Below are 15,508 nucleotides of genomic sequence, written 5' to 3'. Positions count from 1 at the left end.
ATTACACAAATTTTACTACTGTTGCTTCGATGGCCAAACAAGATGTTCTCCATCAGTACAACGGCTCCCACCCAGCATCTCCTTCTAATCCAGATGGTAATTCCTTGAATAATGAGCTCACCACTGTGTACGTATACGCTGCAGGCCTATCGTACAGTGATAATTACACATTCATCCTCTATACTTCCACTTACACTGGCCATTTGGTTTCAATCATTCTTCAATCTGTGTAGTGTTTATTAATGTGTTACTTCACATGGGAAATACAATATATGCTATTTAATTTGTTCTGTAATTAATTAAAAGAACTGTGCTCCAGGCTTTCACCTTAAACATAATTGGGCACTTAAAGTAACTATAGCAATGAAAATCACAGAGCAATAAAAAGGCACATATATCTAGTTACAGGGTGCACTTTTTTAGAGACAGTGACCTAAAAAAAAAAAAAAAAAAATCAGTAAAGAAGCATAAACATGACGCTACAATAGTACCTCTGTAAAGCCTGTCCCTTCAAAGCTCAGACATCTTTTTTAAATTCACTTCTAAGAAGTCATCTGCTATGTGACAGATATAGTGAAGTTGCAGTCTGGTCACCAGTCACTATGTTTACAAGTAGAGATGAGTGCAAAGTTTTAGTGAGTTACATTAGCACTCTCTGGGGGAGATTTATCTTAAATAAAGCCCCGCCCCCTTTCCGCCAGCCAGATTTACTAAGAGGCATACTCATTTTAGTAGCGCTGGTCGGCCCGGCGCCAGCAGGTTTAGACTTGTATCATGATTTACTGCTGCGAGTGGGCGTAATTCATGATAAATTTGGTTCTGAGGACACCACGCCTCCTCCCTCCTTGCTCCTCCCCAGCTGAGGTATGTCAGGAAGAACAGGGGTGCAACATTGATAAATGTCCCCCTCTGTCTACTCTCACAGCAAAGAGGAAATGTAGAACTATGAAAACTTCAAGCTTCCGCCTAGTAGATGCTGTACGTTGTTCTTTTCTTGCTGTGAAAAGTGACAGACACTACCACAAAAGGTTTACAACGCTAATGTGAAGAGCGAAAACAAACATACATAGTGAGTAAAACATATGTAGAAACATAACATTTAGCAGATGCTGCTTGATAATACAGAAAGTCCTGCCAAAATGAGCTAACAATACAGTACTGTCTTTCTTCTGATCAGATATAGAAAACCCTACTTCACCCCTCATCAGACCTGCAAGAGGGGGGATCTCCTGAGCAGATCGCCGGGTAACTTTTCACCACCTTTATGTTATTTCTTAATTATTTTTCAGCATTTAGTGATGAGATCCATAGGTCTGTGGTTAGGGTCAGGTCTAGGATACCATCTCTCTCTCTTTTATTAGGTTTGCACTTATACTCTCTATATAGTAGTAAGGAAAAGACAGAATTATTACATCCGGATCTGGAAGAAATTATTGGAAGTAAATATTTACTGATGGAGGAATGGTGCTTTAATGCTAGCTGTGAGCCACAGTATCCTTAACATCAATTATCCTTTTTGTTCCTATTTCTGTGGCTTTAATCCAGCACAAATAATAAGTTATGTTTCACTAATTCCCACAGATAAATTACAGTGAAACTTCCAATCTAAGTAGAGGTTTATAGGTTTGTCTGGAAACTGACCTTTATATCTGTGAGCTAGAGCATGATATGGCCAATAGAACTTTCTGTGACGTGACTACCTCTGTATACTGTATGAAGAAGGTGCGTGTACTCACAGGGTGGTGACCCAAACAGTCAAGAGGATGATAGATAACAAGGTGTGTCTCAACCTGCACAACACACTAAAGGGGCAATCCCAAGAAGGAAAATAAAGCTGGATTCAGATGCATTTAAAAGCACATATATTACTAGAAAAGAACTATTGTAACGTTTACCATATATTTGCAAAATGGTGCAAAGTACTGAAACATTGCTATAGCTTACATGCCAATCCTCTTGCTGGTGTTGTCAAAAATGCGGGAAGGGCTTCTTAAATGCAAACTAGTGGAGTATCTGTATACAGATAGACCTCCCTCAATATGTATAGAGTTACTGCAGATCTCCACAATGTGCAGCCTAAAGCCTACCATCCTATCAGAAATTATCATACATATGATGGAATGTGACACCACTAACAACCCTAGAGATCTCCAGCAGTTTAATAATATTTGGGAGCCCATAAAATCTGCCTATTAAATTTACCATTTTTGTCTGCACTGCCCTAGTACAGATTAGACAACACAGTTCTTGAGTAAAGGGTCTTCCTGTGTCCTGAATAAAACAAGTAAGACTGTGTTGTTGAGACTGCTGTTTCTTTTATTTCTGCATCTATATAGCCTCTTGCATAGCCAGTGCATCAGTAACCTCTTCTCGACCCACATGCCATCTATAGTATTGTACTCTGTAAAACCTGTCAGCCTTGCATAGTGTCAATTTGTTCAGTACATTTTCACAAGCACTATCACTGCATAGCAGAGAAGTGAGTGTGGTATGGGTGACCAAAGAAGTAAGGGAAAGAAAGCACATTGTGTACTATTGGCAAACAGCCCAGCTATGGACTGCCCCCTAAAATAGAGAGTATGAGATATAGCTGTTCACCATGGAGGGGACCTTTCGGGCAGTGGTGTGATAGGTGATGATGTAATTCTGTAGTTCACAAGAGGGACTGATCTCCTGTCTACACAGTAAAGCATGTGTCATTCACTGGTGGTGTGAAAGGTGATCACATGACACAGCTGCAGTCGCAAAAGGGGCTTAATATGTATGGATGCAGCTAAGCTAGAGTGAAACAAAGAAATTAATATTACTTGTAAGTTAACATAATTGCACATTTTGTACATTTTGTCCGTGTGTGGAACAACCGGAATCACAGAACTCCAGGCATTATGATTCATTATAATGCTGGGAGCTCGGAATGAGTTTAAATCTTCACACTGCATGGCTGTGTCAGTGCAGTAGCGTGAAGATTAAGAATGCCTTCACACACACCGGATCCGCAATGGATTTCACACTGTGAATTCACAGCGAAATACACTGCGGATCCAGTGTCAGTGCATCCCTATGAGAATACATCCACCAGTGGGATTGACATCCCACTGCGTGTATGTAAATAACCTCCCCCCGGCGGCCGGAGCATACATCACCTCCTCCCCTCTCCGGCTTGCTTCGGAGTTCTCAACAGGACCGCACAATCAGTCAATCAATCAGTCAATCAGTGGCTGCGGCACGGCAGCGAGATTGGCTGAGCAGGACCAGCAGACACCTGGGAACCCACGAGGAAAGCCGGAACGGGGAGGAGGTTATGTATGCTCCAGACGCGGGGGGTTAACTTACATACACATGTCAATCGCGCTGCGAGTATGTATTGTCATAGGGATGCACTGACACTGGATCTGCAGCGGATTCCGCTGCGAATTCACAGTGTGAAATCTGCTGCGGATCTGGAGCTACCGATTCCGTTCTGCAGTACAAGGTCCATATATACGGACCGTGCACAGAACAAGTGAATGTCCCCTGGCCCCACTAAACAGAAAGCTGACACTTTTTGTATTTATTTCCCTTTTTTTAGTGTTCTGAATTTTTACAATATTGTTATCAAATATTTATGTCGGGTTACTTGATTCTGCACTAAAACCGACAAAGCAGCATACACTGTAAACATTGCAATATCTCTGTTCAGCTGAAGTTTTTGGAGTAAACATATGTGGAAACCAACATTATTGTCTTTAAATATAAAACTGAGCATTTATAAAAATGATGATATTCTTTATGATAGCCTTTGTCCGTATGCATTATTGGAGCATATAAAAGTCAGAGGGGGCTTGTGGTCCCCCATAGAGCGGAGAGCCGCTGCACAGTGTGGCCAAAGATCATGCACTGTTCTTAATAAAACGGTTGGTCCTACAATAGAAGTGCTGACTACATGGCTTGTGGGATCTATAAGCTACCAGGTATGTGCAGAAGCACATTAACATACTTATAGGTTGATCATAGATGTTCACTTAAAGCTTATATAACAATATAGGTTATGGCAAGCAGACAAATATTTCCTCTCATCTTTGGTGCAGACAAAGTATGAGATTCCTGTGGAAAAAATGTACATCTTCAATGTTGCTGCCTGTGGCAATGTTTGTTCTTCAGCATTTAACACTGAGTGAGATTGATGGTTCTACTGTATTCACACATGTAATATGAATCACAAGTTTGCTCTTCAGCGAGACAAAAAATGAGTCAATCTTGCACACAGGAGTGGGAAAATGGCCTTTCTGCTTTACCCTGACCGTGTCAACAATGAATTTCACTTCCGCTATGTTCACGTGGATGAGCTCTTCTCACTACTTAGTACAGTGTTCCCTAATCTGTGGCAAAAGTCCCACACTGGGCTGTCAGGGCATTCTAGGAGTTGTAGTTTTATGGAGAAGAGATTTATTAACCCCTTGCCTCCTAAGCTTGTTTCGGAATTAATGCCCAGGACCTTTTTTTTCAAATCTGACCTGTCTCTCTTTATGTAGTAATAACTCTGCGATGCTTTTAACTATCGCGGTTATTCTGAGATAGTTTTTTGTGACATATTCCTCATTCCTCTTTATGTTTGTGGTATACTTTTGTTGATACACAAAGTTGTTTTTTGTTGAAAAAAAAAACACATTTGTGGAAAAATGTGAAAAATTTACATTTCTTTATAGTCAAAATCCTCTTTTCTAAGAAAGATAGTCATGCCACAAGAACTTATTATTAATGCAACATCTACAACATGTCTGCTTTATGGTGATGTCATTTGTTGAATGTTCTTTTACTTTTTAGGATGTTAGAGGGCTATGAAATTTTGCAGCAATTTCTCAAATTTTCAGGAAAATTTCAAATTAAGTTTTTATTAGGGACCAGTTCAGTTCTGAAGTGGATTTGTAAGGCCTGTATGTTAGTTACCCCCATAAATCCCTCCATTGTAAAAACTGCACCCCTCAAAGTAACATTTCATAAATTTATTAACCCTTTAGGTGTTTCTCAGAAATTTAAAATATAAAATGTTCAGTTTTTTGGCAGATATTCTATTTTAATCCATTTTTTTCCTCTTACACAGCAAATACTAACTGAGAAATGGAACTCAATATTTATTCCGCTTATTCCAAATTTTCTAGAAATCCCCTATATGTGGCCGCAGTGCGTCACCTGACTCAGACATGACAGAGACCTGGGGAATTTTGGGGCCTTTTTTCATTTGTTTTTTTTTTAGCCATTATACCATGTCACAGAGGCCTTGAGGTGCCAAAACATTTGTGTTAGACAAGTTGACATTTCCATCTGTACCATTCTGAGGTGCAGGTGACACCCTGATCATTTTTTTTAAAATGTTTTTATGAGGTGGTACGAATAAAAAAAACATAATTTAGCAGCTGTTTTTCATCATTTTTTTGTTCGCAGTTTACTATACATCACATACAGTATGACATGTTATCTTTATTCGTCGGTACGATTACAGCGATATCCATTTTAAATAGCTTTTGTTATAGTTTATGGCATTTATACTATAAAACATTTTGTGTCTTGCATACACACAATAGACACAATAGAGCTGTAATATTTTAATGTTTTTTTGCTAATGGAGTTATGCGAGGTTGTTTTTTTGCAGCATAAGCTGAAGTCATTTTGGTTAGGGTTTTTGTTGTTTGTTTTTTTACAGCATTAATCGGACGTGATAAGTAATGTAACGGGTTAATAGATGGGGAGATTACGAAAGCGTGCCCGCATTAGAGCTCCCCACAGCACACTATGGAGCATACGGCCGGAGCTGCTCGCTCCACAGTGTGCACTGACATGGGTTTCTGCGGCCGCTATTCACTGAATAGCGGCCGCAGAAAACTGACATGTCAGTTGTTTGCGGCGCCACTAGGGATCCCGGCCAGAGCGTATGCTATGTGTATACGCTCCGGCCGGGATCCCATAAACAGCAATGCAACGTATATTTTCGTAATAACCACGGCCATTGCACAATGGCCGTGATTTTACGAAAATATACATTGTGTGAACATAGCCTTATAGGGGATCGTTTATAAAGGGGGGGATGGGGAATTTGTATATTTATGTAATTAATTATTTATTTATTTTACTTATTTATTTATGTATGTGTTGTTTTTTTTACTTTTACTTATATATATATCTGATCTGTGCTGTAATGCATTATATAGAGTATGAGGTGCCCGGGGGGAGGGGGGCACGGCTCCCTTCCAGGCAGTGGCGTCGGGAGGAGCAGGGGGAGGCAGGGAATGTATGATATTCCAGGAACGTCATATTGTGGGAACTACCTGCATTACATGACGTTCCCGGAAAGTCATATTATGGCAAGGGGTTAAATAATGTAACTTATCTAACAGAAAAGACCAGTCTAGATATAAATTGATCCAGGGACATTTCCCTGACTGTTACTACTGTTTAATATGCAGCTTCATTTTGAAGGCACTTTAGAGTAGGCCTGAAATATCAACCCTACGCCTAAGCCTTAGTGACAGTCTGCTGACCAGACCCCTGACACTGGGTGGCTGGGCATCAGTGCCAACACAAGCTGCAGGGGTGGCAGGAGTAGTAAGAAGATGCACAGTAGGGGCCAATGAATATCGGGGGGGGGGGGGGGGGGATTGGTGGCCAACTGCAGAGGGGGGAAGGTATACAGTATGGGGACTACCTGCAAAGGGGGGGATGTATACAGTATAGGGGAAGAACTACAGAGGAGGGAAGGAGGCATAAAGTATGGGGACTATCTGCAGAGGGGGGGGGGAATGTATACAGTATGGGGGAAGAACTACAGAGGGGGAGGGAAGTATACATTATGCAGATCTGACTACAGGGGCACCTAACAACAGTGGGAATGCAAAAGAAGAGCCGTTGAGCCTCATTGAAGAGTCTCAACATCGGACTAGCCAGATATCCCTCTGGGAAGGACCCAGCAATGGGGTGGCTCCAGTAAGGAAACCACCAAAACCACCATATTAAGTGGCCCTATAAGTCAAATGTAATGACAAGGGAAAACCAAGGCCAGGTATCAATCCACATACAGCTGTTTCAGAGTGTTGCCTCTCATCGGTGTGGAGCAGGATTCTGGCTAGGTGGCCTAGTAGAGCGATAAAAGAAATAGAACGCTGATCTCAGGGAGACCAGCTAAATGATAACACTGCCAGCTTCTAGTGAAAGCGCTCAATGCAGTGAAATCCTAAGTGCATTGACCCACCCCTTGGCTGGGTCCTTCCTGGAGGGATATCTGGCTAGTCCTGTGTTTCAAGATTCTTCAATGAGGCTCCACGGGCTCTTCTTTTGCATATTCACATTTCCCAGGGGGCAATGCACCTAAGATTTCACTACATTGAGCGCTTCCACTAGCAGCCGGCAGTGTTATCGTTTGGCTGATCTCCCTGAGATCAGCGATCTGTTACTCTTATAACAACAGTGGGAGATACAGTTTGGCGGCTAAGTACCGTATAGGGTGGGGCTACAGTGAAGGGGCATACTTTGTTTCTCCAAAAATAAGATGTACCCCAAAAATAAGCCCTAGAAAAAAATATTATAAGACCCTGTTATATTTTTGGAGAAACACAGTAGTCTTATAAAAATAGAAGATCCCATATATGCTGCATATGATCTACCAAGAAGCTCCACTGTCTTTATTTAAAGCTTGAAAAAAAACATTCTATTTCATGAAGTACAGTAAGCTTTCTCTATATTATACTTTTTTCCCCTGTAAACCCTTGCACCTTTCTTAGATTCCTTCAGGTCTTCTGTCACCATGTCCTACAGGTAAGTAATGGCAGCACATTTCCAGATCTGCCGGGCTGTGAGCATGCACGTACTAGTAACTTGCCAGTATGAGATAAATTATTTTACTTCCTTAACAACAAATTCTCAGATGTTAAAAGCAATTTCCTTACAAGGTACAAAAGGAATGAAAATGCTTTGACAGAATAAATGAGCTGTATGGTGAAACTGTAAGAGATATGATTAGTCTACTACTGTCGTGTGTGATTTCAGCAATTTCCCTGCTTGTAGTCTAAGATAACGTCAGAGAATATAGTGAGAAATCTCTATTACTAATATATACAGGTATACACATACATGTAACCCCAAACTAGACAATGCAGTATGTGAAGCGTGTAGATGCTAAGGACATGATGCCTCTCAGCCCTTTAATGCCTACAAAATGGGTCAGTAGTATTTACAGGCGGTGTTTCATCTAATATCCTGTCCCACTTCACACAGCGGTGTGCACATGACAACTAGCATCTTTATTGGAGAAGACGGGTAACATGTAACCGACACATTTTTTTGGTGTAGGAAAAGGAGACAGACACAAAGTGCTACAATGTAGAAATCATTCTGTTACAGTGGTCACAAAGCCTTTACTATGTGCAGACAGGGAACATCTGCAGACACTATGTAATGGCTGAGTAATTCTTTTGACAACAGTTTCCCTAAAGCAATTGGGAATGACTATGTAAGACCATACCCATAGGTGATGCTTACCTGATATTTAAGCTGCTTACTGTCTGCTTTTCACCTCAGCTCCGCTAGGGCAAAGCTATGACATATGGCTACTGCTTAGCTACAATGCCTGAAGTAGTCTAAGGTAGTCTGAGACACACCTCCTGTCTCATGATTGGTTCAAGCCGCTGCTCTGTCCCGCCCCCTAAATCGCAGATGGGTTGCTGTATAAATATAAACCTATCATTGAGTTACCAGGGAAAGCGGATTTCTATTAGTGGGACAGAATGATTACAGTAATCAGATTACTAAAGCACCAAAAAAAAAAAAAAAAGGGAAAAAGATTTTCCGAAAGCTGCCACATATACAGTGGGGAAAATAAGTATTGGATACACTGCCAATTTAGCTATTTTTCCCACCTATAAAGAATGGAGAGGTCTGTCATTTTTATTGCGGATACACTTCAACTGTGAGGGCGGTATTTCGGCGATTAATGATGATAAACGACCGCTATGACAAACAATCTTAAATTTGTTAACGCTCGTCCTTTCCTGGCTGATTGACCAGGGAGTGACCAAACAACGTGTTATTACACCGAACTGTGTTCAAACTATTTGTGAACGATCAATGATGACAATAGGTCCAGATTTCATGAAACGATCAACAATCTCTCGTTGGTCGTTTAATCGTTGCCTGCTATTACACAAAACGATTATCGTTTAAATCCAAACAATCTAATGATTTTTTGAACAATAATCATATCGTATCGTAATCTTATAATATGGCCCTAAGAGACAGAATCTATAAAAAAAAAAATAAAAAAAAAAAATAAAAAAATCTGAAAATTACATTGTATGATTTTTCAATTAATTTGCATTTTATTGCATGAAATAAGCACAGCGGTACCTTGGTTTAAGAGTAACTTGGATTGAGAGCGTTTTGCAAGAAGAGCTCACAGTTTTTCAAAATTGTAACTTGATTTAAGAGCATTGCTTTGGTTTAAGAGCTCCCTGTACTGGGTGGGAGCAGGAGTAGGGGAGTTGCATGGCCTGTACAGCGTGATCTACAGCACTGTACTCTGACCCAGGAACTCTCCCTCACCCTCCAAATCATAGCAGATACACTTCAGGCTGGGGCTTGCATCAGGGGACAGGACTGTGGAGGTAATCTCTTCATAGCTGTAATCCCTCTCTTTCCGGACAGGGAGTGCTGCATGTATGTGCCCACATCTGCCCTGCTCCTTTCTTCATACTCCCTGCAGTCTCTGTCAGCCCTTGTGTTTCACATCCTCTGCATTCCTGCTATAATGTGCCTGCACTCACACTCAGCTATACACACTGCTGCTATAATATGCCTGCACTTACACTCAGCCATACACACTGTTGTATATAAAGTTTCTGTCTCTCTGCTTCTCTATTTTAGGCTGTTGTACATGCTGCTGCATTATGGGAATCTGTATTTAAAAACAGCTGCTGTTTTTTCAGGTTTATGCACTTACTATACATTTTACTCCACACGCTGATTGCTATACTGTACAGTAACTTTTATTCAGAATAAAAAAAAAAATCATAATTTTTGGGGCGTGGAACGAATTGTCTGCATATCAGTGATTTCTTATGGGAAAATTTGCTTTGGTTTAAGAGTAGATTTGGAATTATGCTCGTAATCCAAGGCACCACTGTATTTGATCACCTACCAACTAACAGACCTGTTTTTCTTTCAAGGGAATCTGTCAGGTCCGCACCAGGTACAGAGCCGCAGACAAAGGCATATAGATGAGAGGTAGATAAAACATCTCATGTCTTTGCAGTGGGAGGCTGCGGGAGTGGCTGCCCAGACGATCCCATTACATGGAGCGATGTGCAGCAGCCGTCGCTATCGTGATCAGGATTTTTCAACCTGTTGAAAAGCCACGTTCAGCCAACATTGTGCACATCGGCTGATTGGGGTATTTTAACAGGCGCCATCACACCAAATGATTAAAGGGGTTGTCCGGCGATAAAAAATTATTCACAGAATAACACACATTACAAAGTTATACAACTTTGTAATGTATGTTATGTCTGTGAATGGCCCCCTTCCCCGTGTTTCCCCCCACCCACGCTAGACCCGGAAGTGTGGTGCATTATACTCACCGCATGTCGTGTCGTCCACGGTCTCCGATCGTCAGCAGTGACGTCTTCTTCGTGAGTCCGGCGGATCTTCCCGAGTGCTGGCCGCCCTCTGCAGCGTCATCCGAAGCTCAGCCGCGATTGGCTGAGCATAACTGTGCTCAGCCAATCGCGGCTGAGCGGCTGATGACGCGGCCACGTCATCAGCTGCTCAGCCGCGATTGGCTGAGCACAGTTATGCTCAGCCAATCGCGGCTGAGCTTCGGATGACGCTGCAGAGGGCGGCCAGCACTCGGGAAGATCCGCTGGCCTCCCGAAGAAGACGTCACTGCTGAGGATCGGAGACCGTGGTCGGCACGTGACAGGTAATGTATAGCGCACCACACTTCCGGGTACACGGGTGGGGGTGGTGGTACACGGGGAAGGGGGCCATTCACAGACATAACATACATTACAAAGTTGTATAACTTTGTAATGTGTGTTATTCTGTGAATAATTTTTTTCGCCGGATAACCCCTTTAACGGCTGGAACGTATGGTAATCAGCCAATTACGGCCGATAATCGTTTGGTGTAATAGGTCCCTAAGAAGTGGCTCTGTAAGAAGCATTTCAAGGTTCTGCAGTAGCCTAGCCAATCTCTAGATCAATAGAAAATCTTTGGATGGAGCGGAAACTCAGTGTTGCCCAGGGACAGCCCCGAAGCCTTAAAGATCTGGATAAGATTTATATGGAAGAGTTGGACAAAATCATGGCTGCGGTGTGTGCAAACTTGGACAAGAACTACAGGAAAGGTCTGACCTCTGTAATTGCAAACAAAGATTTCTGAACCAAACATTAAGTGCTGTTTTTCTATTGTATCAAATATTAATTTCATGCAATGAAATGCAACATAAATTTTTTACAAACAATGTGATTTTTTAAAATGAGTTTTTATAGATTCTGTCTCACAGTTGAAGTGTACCTACGATAAAAATTACACACCTCTCCATTCTTTGTAGGTGGGAAAACTTGCAAAATTCTTGTTTTTCCCCACTGTACTAAAGGGAATGAGCCTTAATAAGAGGGCTGCTTTAAGATTCAGAAGCTAAGCATCACAGCAGTTATGACTATTGGCATGTATGGCCCTGTTCACAATGAGCAAGAACGTCGGAATTCCGCAGCGGAGCTCTCCACCGCAGAATCCCGCCGTGCTTAGTGTCTCACTGTTAGTGAAGGAGAGGGCGTGCACGCGTCCGCTGTCGCCGCTCTCCACTCACAGAAATTATGTAATTTCTTTAAGCAGAGAGCGACAGCAGCGGAGGAGCGTGCACCCTCTCCTTCACTCAAAGCAGGACACTGAGCACGGCGGGATTCCGCGTCGGAGAGCTCTGCCGCGGAATTCCGATGTTCTTGCTCAGTGTGAACGGCCCCTATAATAGCAGAGGACAAGGTAATGATCACATCTTTCCAAGAGCCTCCACTGTAGATTTGTGATCAGAAAAATGGACACCTCAGTGGAACCCAAAAGACCCCACTCAATGTAGGTAGTCTTTGAGGTGCTGATAGTTGATCATGCAATATATCTGGCTTTTGGTCAAACAGAGCTGTTCATCGAAGATGGAATATGCAGCAAGGCTAGTAAACCGAGCCATAGTCTCTGGCAATGGCACAGAGAAATGTATCTCAATTGCAACTGTAGCAAACTGATCACATCCTACCATAAAGTAATAAAAACATTTTATAACACTGCTTCCTGCCCCTACAGACGTCCCAGAAATCACCCCAAGTAGTATACTACTGCAGTTTAAAAGGGACTATCTGTAGTGGCTTTTTCACATCACCATCACCACTATTTTTGTACTCAATTTGCATATGTTATTGCAGCTCAGTTTCATTGAAGTTAATGGACCCAAGTTGTAATACCAAACACAACCTGAGGACAGGTGTGGTGCTGTTTTTGGAAGAAAGCAGCTATGTTGTTCTACTCCTAGATAACCCCTTTAAAATACTGTGAAAAGCAAAAAAGGGATGTTGTGCAGCAACTTACCCTGGTGATAGGATGTGGATGGCCACCAGCTCAGCCCAGCAGGCATACTTGTTAGGAACTTGGAAGCCAAATACATTGGTAGACCCTCCAGGGTAATAATGATTATTAAGAACTTTTAAGGCAAACAGAACCCCTAGAAGAAATAAAAATATATATGTTATATTTTCTACTCTAAAAGTGTTCACCATGTCAAAATCTAAATATTGGGGGGGCCACATGGGGGGGGGGGTTGTACATTCTACTGAGAAATAGGGTTTAGCCTGCTCGGGTATTAGTAGTGTTTAACCTGCCTTTTTGTAGTGATATGTTCACATATGTCAGTTGTCCGTCACTAGTCAGCTAGACACTACTGATGGAAAAGCTGTGCAATTTGTGCACCTGTCTGCCACCCATAGCTGGACAGGGAAATAATGCAGACAACATTTCACTGTTCAGCATGAAAAGAAGCCCGGCCTCAAAAGTGATGCTGATGGACATAATCAGACTCCATAAGAAACTATAGCGTTTTCTCCTTTTTTTTTTTTTTTTTTTTTATATGCTGCAGGGAAAAAATATGAGGACCATTATAAGTGAATGGGCTAATGTGTGAATGGTCAGTCATGGATAAGGGGAAGTCAGCCACCTTATAGCCAATATATTATGTGTGTCCTCTTCTTAAAGTGGCACTATCAGGAGGTTCCTACCAGAGAACCTGCTGATATGCCGCAGTAGCTGTGTCCCTCGGTAGTGTATTGCTGTCACTTTCACCCCTCTCCTCCCTCCCATTGATTCTAAAATCGCTAAATGCTCTTATGCAAATTACTAGCATAAGAGCATTTAGGGCACTGCTCAAGGCCGGATTCATACATTTCACAAACTTGCCTTCTTCTCCTGATATATCTGCCCTTTGCCTCTCATAGTTGAAAGCTCATTGTTTAGGTTACTGACCACCACTCTGCTCTCAGGGTGCATTCACTCTGAGGAAAAGAGGCAAAAATTCAGAGCGGAATTCCCACCACGGACTCCGCTCGGAAGTCTGCCTGCTTCACTGTTTCAATGTTAAGTACAGGGCGCTCCGCTCAAAGAATTGACATGTCAATTCTTTGAGCAGAGACGCTCTACACTTAACATTAAGACAGTGAGGCAAGCGGAATTCCGCCTCTTTTCCTCATAGTGAACGCACCCTAAAAACTGTCATCTGACTGGTCTACATATAGGTATTGTATATATATTTAAATATATTATACAGTATATGTACACTATATTTCTATATTTTATCAAAAAATACACCAATGTATTAGAGTGGTGATTTTGACAGCTTGTCCAGACGCCCGTTAAAGATTATAATTACACTTTAACTTGACAATCACTACAAGTTTCACTATGCTTTTGGGATGTGAATACCTACTTAAGCAAACAACCACCCCCCAAAAAAATGCAATGCTATATATGGCTATGTGGATGATATATACCAGAGAATCCTACAGCACACTGCATCCTGTACGATGGGTCAGCCGTGGTCTCGGCTAGGATTAATTCCAGAAGAACATAGACCACTCCGATGAGCTGAGAGAAGACTACAATTATAAGAGCAAACAGCACACTTCCCAGCCGCTGTTCTAGCTTGGTGCCCTTCCACAACAGAGACACCATGTTAAAGTACAGATGCCAGTCATCAGCATGGTGAAATGGTGACAGGAGCAGGCGTTGCCAGTCTCCCCTGTGATAGCCCTCATATACACTGATACAAACATAATGCAGGTTCTTCAAAGGGTTTAAGAAAAGATAGACATTCAGTCCAAGTGTTGCCAACGTCACTGGGGGGATGTTGTTGAGCCCAAATTGATAAATTTGGGCAAATAATAGGAGAAGTCCAGTGTTAACTCCTCTTTGCCTTCTCTGCATAGTGAAGCTTGGTCCAGGTTAAACAAGGGAGAATAAACATCACCGGGACATGCGGAGCTGCATCTGAAACAATAAAAATGGTTTACATATATTAGTAAGAATAAATTCTATGTGACAATAAGCTTCCCCAATCTAGAACACAAAGATATTGGCCAAGGTTTATCAATCTTTCTGATTTGCCTATAACAGCCAATCACAGTTCTGCTTTTATTGTACTTGAGCTTGTTAAGATATGAGAGCTGAGCTGTGATTGGTTGCTATGGATAAATAAGACAGTTTCTGCCTCAGGCAGATTGATGAATTTAGGCCATTATCCCAACCAGACTATACATATTATATTGTGTAGTCTCTGAGAATTAACAATGGAGTCAAATGTTACCTCAAAGAGATTTTTACTAATTAAAGCCAGACAATGATACGGACTCTTCTTAGGAGTTTACTTTCTAATTATATTTTTTTCAATTCTTTTTTTTTAAACAGCCACCAACGGAAGCCACCTTGCCTGAGCTGCATTTAACAGCACTTAGAGAAATGCTTTACAGCAACAACATGGACCATAGAAACCTGTGGTCTGGAGTTGACCCATTCTAGACTTGCTCTGTGACCTCGGTACCTAGCTGCTTATAGCTGGGCATAGGTACCTAGCTGCTTATAGCTGGGCATAGGTACCTAGCTGCTTATAGCTGGGCATAGGTACCTAGCTGCTTATAGCTGACCATAGGTATTTAGCTGCTCATAGCTGGGCATAGGTACCTAGCTGCTCATAGCTGGGCATAGGTACCTAGCTGCTTATAGCTGGGCATAGGTACCTAGCTGCTTATAGCTGGGCATAGGTACCTAGCTGCTCATAGCTGGGCATAGGTACCTAGCTGCTCATAGCTGGGCATAGGTACCTAGCTGCTCATAGCTGGGCATAGGTACCTAGCTGCTTATAGCTGGGCATAGGTACCTAGCTGCTCATAGCTGGGCATAGGTACCTAGCTGCTCATAGCTGGGCATAGGTACCTAGCTGCTCATAGCT

The 15,508-nt window shown here is 42.0% G+C and overlaps 1 protein-coding gene across 1 annotated transcript in view; it reads right to left on the bottom strand.

The window, feature by feature from the left end:
• RHBDD1 (rhomboid domain containing 1) overlaps positions 1-15,508 on the bottom strand; it is a 42,252-nt gene that overhangs the window by 19,859 nt on the left and 6,885 nt on the right. The window contains exons 2-3 of the mRNA XM_069975423.1: positions 14,055-14,550; positions 12,604-12,736 (exon numbers count right to left, since the gene is read on the bottom strand). Of these exons, the coding sequence (XP_069831524.1) occupies positions 12,604-12,736; positions 14,055-14,487 (566 nt within the window). The 5' untranslated portion in view covers positions 14,488-14,550. The remainder of the gene's footprint in view (positions 1-12,603; positions 12,737-14,054; positions 14,551-15,508) is intronic.

The sequence above is a fragment of the Dendropsophus ebraccatus genome, chromosome 6 (assembly GCF_027789765.1).
Source record: "Dendropsophus ebraccatus isolate aDenEbr1 chromosome 6, aDenEbr1.pat, whole genome shotgun sequence".
Classification (NCBI taxonomy): Eukaryota; Metazoa; Chordata; class Amphibia; order Anura; family Hylidae; genus Dendropsophus; species Dendropsophus ebraccatus.
The sequence above is the reverse complement of the archived record's forward strand: the minus strand, read 5'-3'. Positions and strand labels throughout refer to the sequence as shown.